Source organism: Peromyscus leucopus, chromosome 4, assembly GCF_004664715.2.
Source record: "Peromyscus leucopus breed LL Stock chromosome 4, UCI_PerLeu_2.1, whole genome shotgun sequence".
Taxonomy (NCBI): domain Eukaryota; kingdom Metazoa; phylum Chordata; class Mammalia; order Rodentia; family Cricetidae; genus Peromyscus; species Peromyscus leucopus.
In genome coordinates, this window is record NC_051066.1 from 35,346,488 (window position 1) to 35,358,176 (window position 11,689).

General features: G+C 38.3%; 1 protein-coding gene across 1 annotated transcript in view; it reads right to left on the minus strand.

Annotated features, from left to right (window-relative positions):
* The window catches only part of Acvr1c (activin A receptor type 1C), a 44,121-nt gene extending 33,122 nt beyond the window's left edge, over window positions 1-10,999 (minus strand). The window contains exon 1 of the mRNA XM_028873479.2: window positions 10,400-10,999. Within this exon, the coding sequence (XP_028729312.1) occupies window positions 10,400-10,553 (154 nt within the window). The 5' untranslated portion in view covers window positions 10,554-10,999. The remainder of the gene's footprint in view (window positions 1-10,399) is intronic.
* Window positions 11,000-11,689: the final 690 nt, after the last annotated feature.

Below are 11,689 nucleotides of genomic sequence, written 5' to 3' on the forward strand. Positions count from 1 at the left end.
CAACACTCCCTGGGATTAAAGGCTCACTTCTTGGGATTAAAGGTGTGTGTCACCATGCCTGGCTGTTTCCAATGTGGCCTTGAACTCACAGAGATCCAGAGGGATTTCTACCTCTGGAATGCTAGGATTAAAGGTGTGAGTGCCACCATTTTCTAGCCTTTGTATCTAGTGGCTGTTCTATCTCTGACCCCAGATAAGTTTATTAGGGTGCACAATATTTTGGGGAACACAATACCACCACTGAAGAGATTCCCACAAAATGTCCTCCAACTACCATATACACACTATAATACATGGCCAACAACTCACATGAGTATGTGCATACATATAAACAAACAAACAAACAAATAAATAAATAAATAAATGTCAATTTTTATGACTAAGTTGGGCCAGATAAAATGGCTTACAGGATAAAGGAATCTATTGCCAAGTCTGATGACCTTAGTACAACCCACATGGTGGAAGGAGAGAACTGACTCCCACAAGCTGTCCTCTGGCCTCCAGAAAGTTATGGTACAAGAACGGGCACACACACACACACACACACACACACACACACACACACACACACACCACATACACAAATAAGCTCTGATTGAAATTTTTACTTGTTTACTATTGTTTGTATTTTTATTTTTTTTTATTATTGTTTGTATGTTTGATGGTGGGGCTGAAGCGTGCACATGCCCCTGTGTCAGAGGCAGTTTTCCTGGAGTCAGCTCTCCTTCTGCCTTTATGTGGCTTCCAGAAATACAAACTCATGTCAGTAGACTTAGGTGGCAAGTGCCCTTTCATACGGGGCCATCTCACCAGCCCCACGGATACATATTTTTAAAGATTTAATTGAACTACTTTTTCTCTGATTTGGGAATCTTTTATTCTAACTAGCATGCTTAACTTAGTTACCTTTAATTACTTGCTTTCAAAATACTGACCTACCCTTTCGCTTTCATTTGTCTACCTGTTATAGTCTTTCTTGCCTTGACATCTGCCATGTTGTTTTCCACATTCCATCTTTCATTTTCACAAACTACAAAGAATATTCTCCTTCTATTCTTTTATATGTGTGGGGAGGAGACAACAGTCATAGGAAAATATATTTGAGCAATGCTTACTAGTAGCTTTATGCTCGGTCTAGGTCTAACCAGTTCTTCAGAACACTAACTCTGTGCGTGCTTCTCCTGACATTCATAGCATGCTACCGTTAGGTATAATGAGGGGTTTATATTATTCTTAAGGATCCATGGGCATTATTTCTTCTGATGCTCAACATCATGTCTAGTCAGTTACCTAGCCCTCGCCTGTCTTTCCTACATGTGTGTCAGAGCTGGGCTCTTTCTAGACTGGAGTGGGTCCCCTAGAATGTCCTGGGTCAGAGTTCTCTTAAGGCCCAACTCATTCTATGTCCACTGCTGCCAATCTTTCCTGCCCTTGCCCCCTGTGCTTCAACGGTCACTTTTCTGAAGACAGAGTCTGTGTGGCTGGCCATTTTCTCAGAATATTGGTGACCTAATTCAAGTCCCTGTCTCTTTACTCTTCACTATTGAGAGGTCAACGGCCATCTTTACTGTGTCTCCTCTGAGTTTAGTTTATTTTTTTTCTTTGCCAAATTTAAGGCTTTCCCTTTGAGTTTGGTGTCCAGCAGTTATACACCATGTCAGGGCTTTCTTCCCTCTTGTCCTGGTGATACTTATTGAGTTTCTGAGATGTGTGGGCTCATGTCCTTCATAGGTTCTGAGCAACTAACTATGTAGACAGTATTTTATCCCGAGGTTTTTGTTTTGTTCTCTCTGCTCCTTGGTACCATCATGTAAGACCTCATGCTAATCCTTTTGTTACCTCTCTTCACATTTTCCATCTTTTATTCTCTGCACAACACACAGGAAACAACTGCTTTTGGCCCAGACTTCAGATTTATAATTTATCTTGAGTCGTTGAAGCTATTCCTTCAGTTTTTTATTTCTTCTGCTACTGCTCACATCTACTAAGTCACTCTTTTATGGTTCCTTATTCTCTATGAATTTTTTCAAATTTATCTTTATTTCCTTAATCCAAGGAGAGCACAGAGTCTATCATTTCTTCCTAGTAATTCCCTACATACGTGTTCCTTTAAACACGTTTCTATACTTGTAAGATTTATTTAATTTTTAATGCATATGAGTATTTTCCTGCAAGCATGTATTGTGGTGCCTGCATTCCTGGTGCTCATGAAGACCAGAAGAGGGCATAAGAACATCTGGAACTGGAGTATAGACAGTTTTGAGCCACTATATGGATGCTGAGAACTGAACCCCAGTTCTCTGCAAGAGCAGAAGGTCTCTTAACTGCTATTCACAGCCCGTGGTTCCTCCTCTTGCTCTCTTATGTGCCCTTGTGTTGGTTATTCTGCACTACATACTGATCGTGTGCTTCTCTGTCTCCTCCAGGTCTGACATGAAAGCATCTTCATCCTGAGCACATGTATACTCCCTTCCAGGGTCAGTTGGCCTGACTGACATTTTCTGAAATATAAGAAAGTTTTTATCTGGAGAGTCCTATGTCATCCCACCATAGTAAGCAGATCCTGAAGTCTGCCAGAAGCCAGCTCCTGATCATGGGGTGTCAGGAATGTTAGAATTTCTGTTTTCTGCTCTGTGTAGGACTAAGCTAAAAGTCTTGCCTGGGGTGAGAAGGAGATGAGATTACATGGTTGGTTTAGACTTACAATAAAGAAAGAGACTTGATAAACATTTGAACATACTCACTTCAATTGGATTGCCTAACTTGGCGAACTAAGCTTCTTGACATTATGTTCTTGAAACTTGAACACGCTCATAATAAAACACAGCATTTGCTTCATTAATGAGGGCAGATCCACATGAGTCAGAGAGGTACAGCTACAAAGATCAGAATGGTTAGTGAGAACGTCCTCACTCGCAAAGGTGCTCACAGGACAGTGATGTCATTCAGTTCCTTTACTAAGAAACCATGCACCCACATTATATCCCAATTTCTTGACATCTTTATCAATGTGCTCGTTCGCCACTTAAGACACTATTATCTAATTTCCTGATGACTCTTAGTTGAAAACATCCTGAGTAGTCTAATGGGTGGAAAATTGTATATGGCCACATTAATATCTATCTCTTCAGCTATTCGTAAGGTTGAACACAATTTTGATACTCGATCACTTTGGAATTTCCCTGCCGCTCTGCTGTGAAAATACTAGTTTGGTTGCTTGCTCCTGCCTCGGTTTTTCATTTAAAACTGTTCTCTCTTTCTCCTTTCCCCTAGTCAGTCAGTCAGTCAGACACACACACACACACACACACACACACACACACACACACACACACAGTATCTTCTAAATATGTCACTTTGTCTCAGTCATATAAGCTACAAATAGTTCTACCCAATATTTAATTTATATTTTAGTTTTATTTATGTTCTTTTCTCATTCATTTTTATTTTAGTTTTCATGTACTCAATTATATTTGTCTTTTCCTTTTATAGATCTGAGTTTCCTGTCTTATTTAGGAACAGTTTCCATACTATAAAGTCATACAATCTTTTTTTTTCTAAATTTGCCTCTGACATTTAAATTGTTCTATATGTCACAATTAGATATTTAATCAAGCTGTAATTTATTTTTGTATATGTTGTGACACTGTGATACAACCCTGTTTTCTTCCAGATGGATAGATATTTATGCCAGTATCATTTCAAAAATAAGACATCCTAGAGTTGCCATTTTTGCCAAGTTCCACTTTAGATGGCCACAGGCACCCTTCCTGGTACAGTACACATGGAAATGCTAAATAAAATAGAAATGATTTTCTTCTGTTTTATGATTAAGGTCGGGGAAAAAAAATAAATGAATTACTCAGCAGCCAAAATGACGGTGGCAATCCAGACCACGCAAAACATGGTTGAGAAACAATGAGAAGTCAGCTCAGAGATGCCCGTGTAAAGCAGGCAACTGTGTATACCACTGCCTTGAAAACGAAACAAACGAAAATCTTCAACAGAGGAAGACAGGTGTGCAGACCTCTATCTCAACCACGGTTTTCATTAGGGCAGAAAGAAAAGGAAGGGACAGAGTGGGAAGAGAAGGAAAAGTGGAAGGGAAAAGAAAAGTGGAAGAGGAAGGGGGAGGGAAAGGAGGGAGGGAAGAAAGGAAAATCAGGCTTAGAACTCATTCTCTATGTTTACCTAAAATATGGAATGGATTTGGGTGGACTGCACTCCCCGACATTTGGCAAAAATTAATGTCAGTATTCTCTGGGGAATCAAATTGAGCTACGTTTCCACTGTTTCTCCAGATAAGGATCCCCCAAAACAAACTCACATTCAAAAATCACAAACAAGGCATTAAGCCAGGAAGGATGAGTCAGCAGAACCGAAAATAGCAGAAATCAACCCAAAGAAGCTGTAGACATTGAAATGGTTAAAGGTCCAAAATTAGGAGGGAAAAAAAGGAGGGGGGGAGGAGTTTACAAAATACAATTCATACCAAGAGTGAGGGAGAATTCCTGGAAAATCGATGACATAGGGAAGTTTGGAATGTTGCAGCTCTAGAATCTAAAACCAGTTTGTCTTGGACAATCTTCAGAGCCAATCTTTGCTCACCTCTGTGTTGGACCTAATTAGCATCCTGTAAATAGCAGATAAAGCTGAACTGAACACTGAACATCCTGATAAAGAGATTAAATATATATTTGGAAAGTATTCCCCACCAAGCAAAGGGTCAGTTCTGCCACCACGCTGCGTCTGAGGCCTACGCCCATTCCTCCACTGTGCGGTAACCCCTACTACATGTTTCCTCCACTGTATTTGAAAAGTTCCTTGATTTATGAATTTTCTTTGTTCAATTACCAAAAAAACCTTCCTGAAACTTGTTCCATGTTGGAAAGTGGAAATGTGGAATAACTTAAAGCCGTGTTCCTGGGCCGCGGCCACTCAACTTTGACTTCAGAGTAAACTTTCTCTTACTCCCTTTGAGGTGAGAGCTGTGTTATCGCAGTAACATTTATAAAAAAAATGTGAGAAAAACTGAGGGGAATGGACTATGGGACTCACAGATCCACTGTTGGGACAAATATACTCTAGAGTATAAAAAAATTTGTACTTATTATTTGTTTGCTCCATATACATACACAGCCCACCCCCCCCAGTGCATCCTAACACACGCAAATCAGTATATTCCCTTTGAAACAGAAATATCCTTGAAGGGCTAGGAATATTTGATTGACTTCTGAAAATGAAATATTCCAACCAAACTATCTTCTCTCCTTATCTCAGAAGAAGCAGAGAATAGACATCAGGCAGATGTCACAACTGTAGGGAGGACGGGGTCAAAGGGCACTGGACCAAAATGAGAAAGAGACCTCCCCAAAAAGGCAGCTGCTAAAAAGGCTTTCTCTCTCTGCTCTAAGGATAAGTAGGAAGAAGAGATGTAAAACATGCCTAATTCTCTTGTTTAATTCACCTGTATACTCTATATTAAATTTCAGACACGAGACCACATTTGTTTTGTGGGACTAGCATGTTTGCTGTTTGGAAAAGTTTGCTTTCCAAATTTTGAAGGAAAAAGCCTGTATGTGTGCTCACATTGAGCTTGGAAAATTATTTATGTCTTCAGTGATTTCTCAGCAATATCATTTTTGATAATCTTCAGGGAAGAGAGAAAATTTTCTAGTATTATGTTTCTACCAAAACATAAGCTTACTTCTATCAAATAAAACTTCCAACTCCTGAAAAGTATACTCATGTGTAAAATTAAACTAGAAGGTATGTTTTAAGGGAAAATGATTCAATTTAAATATGATCTAAATTAAATTTCAGTCTTAGTGATGTGAATTAATTTGTCTTAAATCTAATCAATTTTAGGCCATTTAAAAGGAAAATGTGTGAAATTAAAATAGTAACTAACATTTTGAATAGTTTTTATACTAGTGAATTGAAATAATAAATGCCCTTGATCCATTTACAAATTCTACCCTTTAAATATCAGTTAAAATAGTGTTTCTTAAACTGTGACTAAGCCTATCAGTGGGATCCAACCAGCACTTTTTTATTTTTTTCAGAAAATAGCAACGATTGAAGCACCTTACACATTTTAAAGATATGTTTTGTAAAATTCTTGTTCTCTGTCCACGTGAGGTGAAAAAAGAAATTAGACGAAATGAGTCTCTCTCTGTGTGTCACAGTAGGACCCTATAGAAAAGCTGTTGGAAATTGGCGTCAAACATTTCAAAGCACTTAGAGGAGGGAAGAAGGAGTAAGGGCCAGCAGCTGTCCAGTTGTGTCTTACTAGGGCCACAGCTGTGACCAGATTGGGTGGAGGAGGCACAGGCTTTATTCAAGGTAGAAATTTTTTCCCAAAAAAGCAAACCAAGAGGACATAACTACAAGATCTAAGAACAGAAGAGGGCCACCTGAAGCAGGTAGAGACTTGGTCCTTCATCAAATCAGCTATCTACAAATGGCCTGGGGGATGATGGATGCAAGGCAGGGAGAGGGGTGAGAGAGGGACTGTAGAGATGACTCAGCAGTTAAAAGCACTGGCTGCTCTTTCAGAAATCCTGAGTTCAATTCCCAGCAACCACATGGTGACTCACAATCACCTGTAACAAGATCTAGTGCCCTCTTCTGGCCTGCAGGTATACATGCAAGCAGAACACTGTATACATATTAAATAAGTCTTTTTTTTTTTTAAAGAAAAGAAAAGAAGGGAGGGAGGGAGGGAGGGAGGGAGGGAGGGAGGGAGGGAGGGAGGAAGGAAGGAAGGAAGGAAGGAAGGAAGGAAGGAAGGAAGGAAGGAAGGAAGGAAGGAAGGAAGGAAGGAAGAGAAAGGCAGGGAGCATGGGAGGGACAAGGATCCTCTTAGAATCCTGAAATGAAGTTCCCCATCTACATAACTGCTCCTGGTTAACTCTTGGCTTTCTTTCTATGGTTTGGGTCATGAACATGAAGCTCACTGTCAAGTACTGTAGAAATATCTCCCCACTCTTTAGAGCACTATTCTATATTCCAATATATGCATGATCACATTTGTAACTGATAGATCCATACCATGCAGAGCAAGGTCACCAACCACACTCTCTGATGACATGAAAATTCTGTCATTGTTGTCATGATCTGTGCTTAGCTAAGAAGTTTCAAATCTTCATCCATGTAGCTACTGTTCCATGCAAAGCTAAGAGCTATTCCTAGCCCCCCTGAAGAACAACTCTACACAAAGAGACCACATGTCCTATATGTAGCCCTATTCAATTGAGTGCCCATTTACATACAATGTCACTAAATGATACAAATTCTTAGTTTAAATAAGTATGTTTGAATTCAATGACATACATAGCATTTCTTATAAACATATTAGTTATTGGCTACAAAAGACATATTTCCTCTTCTATGGATAATGTTTAGCATCTAATTAATACAACCACTGTCATAGGATAATTTTAATAAAAGTCATAAAATGTTTGAAAAATGAATATCCACTTAGGACTAAGAACAAATTTCAACAATTAAAAATAAAAGACATTTCTTCCAATTAATACGGGGCACCCAGAACCTACAGCTAACGAAATAATTAATGGTAAAAAGACTGATGGTCAGGGATGGTAGACACAGTTCTATAAATCCTAGTACTTACTGGAGACAAGAAGACAGCCATGAATTTGAGAGCAGCCTGAGCTACATAGTGAATGCCAAGCAAGCTCTGTCTCAAAACAGAAACAGAAACAAAGAAATAAAAGGCAATAAGGGACCAAGCACTTTCCCTGGGACAGCAAGAGCCTTTGCTTCCATGGCCTCCAATAACCAGCAGCTCAGACATCCCCAGTTGTGCAAAAACACAAGAAAGAGAAACGAAATGAACACACATCAGAACAGAGACTTTTACAATGACTATATTCACAAATAATGGAAAAGTCCAAAGAATCTTTCAGAAAAAAAAAGCAAAGCAAAACAAAAAGAACACTAGAACCAATATATTATCTTCACTATCTTGATGTGAGATCAATTAATAAGTGAGCTTTTCAACATAGGAGAAATTAACATTTCCAAACTGAGATACTAAAAATGTCATTCGCAATCACATTGAGTAGTTTAGTAAACTCAATGAACTATGCCTAAGATGTGTTCCCTGACAACTACAAACATGACTAAGAGTAATTACAGAATGAAATAAGTAGGGAAACATACTATGTTCATGGATCAATAATGTTAACATGACAGTTCTCTCCAGATTATTTTATACATCCAGCTCAGTTCATCAAAATCTCTGAGTGTGTTTTGCAAAAATAATCAAACTAGCTAAATTTAAATGAAAATGAAAATTACTTATCATATTCAAATAAGCTCTTTTTAAAACAAGCTAGAAGAGTCACACATCCTAATTCAATATTTATTAAACACCTGTTGTTTAATCAACACAGTTCAGTAGTAGCTTAAGGCACAGAAAAACTATATAGCACAAAGCATCCATAAATGTACCCATTTAAACATATATACACATACACACATATATCTACCTTATTTTCAACTAAAGTAACAAAATAACTGTACATGGAAATGCCAGGGCTTTTACCTTTTAAAGATTTATTTATATTTATTTTATGCATAGAGATGTTTTGCCTTTGTGTATATCTGTGCACCAAGTATGTGCAGTACCCACAGAAGCCAGAAGATCCCTTCGAACTGGAGTTACAGAGGGCTGTAGGCTGCTGTGTGGATGCTGGGAATCAAATGTGCGTCTTTGGGAAGAGCAGCCAATGCTCTTAACCAGAGAGCCATCTCTCCAGCCCCAAGGTCAGAGCTTTCAACAACTGATGTGGAATGTTAAAACAACTTTCTACCCACAAGGGAAAAAAATAAATTAAAATTATACCCGTGCCTTGTCGTTATGGGCTGTGTCATTTTACACAAATTGAAACTGAACATTCCCTAAATATAAAAACTATAAGGACAGTGGTGGTGCACACCTTTAATCCCAGCACTGGAGAGACAGAGGCAGGAAGATCTCTGTGAGTTCGAGGCCAGCCTTGTCTACAGATCAAGTTTCAGAACAGCCAGACAGGGTTACACAGAGAAGCCCTGTCTAGAAAAACAAAACAAAACAAAACCCTAAATGTTAAAGATATAGTAACATGAAATAAGACATCTTGAAAAAAAGCAAGAGAATTAGGAAATCTAATTACATAATTCATATTATTTAATAACACTTGTTTTAGAAGTATTTAGAATTTTTGATCAAGTAAGTGAGTTACACACACTAACGAAGTTCATTGTGATTTTTCAGTACAGACCTACAACTGCTCTTTTGAAGTCCAATATTGTGTTTACCACTTCAATAGTCACCTAAAAATTCTCAAAATTCTTTCAAGTACCACTGTGGTACCCATTCCATCCTTTAGGGAGTGCTGTTCTAAGTATTACTTCCCATGGTTCAACCTGACAAGTTATGGTCGGCCCATTCCATGTCCTAAAGCCAACTACAATGTTAGTTTAGATCATACTTCCTCCCTCTGTCTTCTACACAGCTCTCCTGGACTTGGTAATGATGTGAAACGCTGTGGGAGTTTCCTTCCCTAGTTTACGTGAGAACCAGAGGCATGCTAAAGCAAGGCTTTCCATTGATTGTTGGTTCCATCAGTGACAAGATACAAAAGGTGCATGAGAATGAAGGGGGAGTCCCATTGGCTGCGACAGTGGCTTTTTTGAAAGCCATGCTCTGCCAGTGAGCGTGAGTACAGGACAGGGCTTGAACAACAACCTCTCTTCAGGACAAGATGCTACTTATGCAGCTGAGCAATCAAAGGATCTTGGTTGATAGAATGCAGATTCCACTCAGATCAATTATGTATTCTGTGGTACCCTCAAACTCAGCCAGGAACCAGATTTCATTTTTTAAAAATCAGTATTAGGGAGGAGGCATGATTTTAACATGATAAAGAATACACCCTTCAGTTTGATGACGTTTGATGCACATATGACCATTTCCATCATTCCAGAACTTTCTCTTGTCCCTTCCCATCTCCTAGGGTAGGTTGATGATCTATTTCTATCACCAAAGATTAAATATCCTTCTCCTTTCTTTTCTTTTATTAAAAGAATTCACAAAAATTGACATTTTACTTGAGGTCCATTAATTAATGTCAAAAAATTGTGATTCATGTGGCCAAATTTCCTCAAGATTATGGCACTATTGTCAATGTTCTGACAGTGATGTGCAATTCAAAAATTAAAACATCAACCTCAGCTAGACTCTAGAGAATTCCGCCCACCAAAAATAAGAAGAACCATAAAACACACATTTTCATCTCAAGAAACATTAGATGGTTTGGTTTCTGCCATGCTTATCGTCTTCCAAGAGTAAAACATAATTAGGAGTGAGTGTGGCTATGCAGCCCCTTACCTGTTGGAAGGTGCAGTGTGATGTTGTTGCAAAAGTCTGTGAAACAACATTCGGTTTTGGTCACGTTGTTGGAACTGTGGCAGAAGACTTGAGCATTTAATTCCGGGAGGGACACACAAGATTTGATCACCTGCTCTTTCCCATTGGTCAACATGACAGAGGCCCAACATGCTCCTTCAGTTTGGCAGGTAAAGTTGGAAGAGTCACACAAAAGACACACACACTTCAGTCCTGGAAAAAGTAAGGCAAGAAGCTTTAAAATGTAGAAGATGTCATGCAGTTACTTTGTGGTACTTGAGAACAGAAATTCAATCTTAACATAACTCGAAGACAGGTTTTAAAATGTGAAGAAGACGCCCTCTCCATCCTGTGCTTCATTAAACAGGCTACTCAATCAGTTATCCTCTGTATGGTTATTATAATTTATACAGTGGTTCCTATAGTTACTATGTTTTCCTAGTCCCCACTCTAAATCCTTCTCAAGCTCCATCGGTTTACTCCCAAATCGATAGTGCCTATGAAATGCTAGGAAACAGTAGCTCAGCAACAAGAAGCTGGCTGGCACAGCTTCCAGAACAATGATTCGAGGCAGGGGCAACTGCAACCCAACAAGCCAGCACGCTATATTCATTTACATTTCTCCAACCCTTTAAATGCATGTGCGGAACACAAAATGAATTATAGAAACACATAGGTCTAAAACTAGTGATGTTTATATTCTTTACACCTAAAGGTTGCTATTGTTGTAGGCACATTGAAGGCACTGATAAAACATTCTATTCCCCTTCCACTAAGGAATATATCTTAGAATGACAGCCATTTGAATGTAGATTTTAACCTTCAGATGTAGATTTTTAATGGGCACCCCTATTCCACAACATAAAGCAGATTGATAATAGAGTTTATCATAATGATGACAATAAAACTTTTAAAACTTTGATGTTGATAAATTAATGTTTAATATATCATCTTAAACATTCCCATTACCACTCACACTCACACCCTCACAAATGTGTCCAAAAGTATAGAGTCCAGAAGTTGTAATTTATTCATACTTATATTTCAACATATCATTTCTAAATATTGCAATTCTAAATATTTCTATTGTGACTTTAAACGTTTCAAAAAATGAATATTTGTTAAATGATAGCTACCCCCAATTATCTTAATATCCAAAACTTTGCTATATTATCAGTTAATAAAATTAGTCTTTAAATTTCTAATTGCTAAAACTAGACCTAATTTTATACTAACAAAATATTCAATTTATAAATGAGTAATCATGGATAA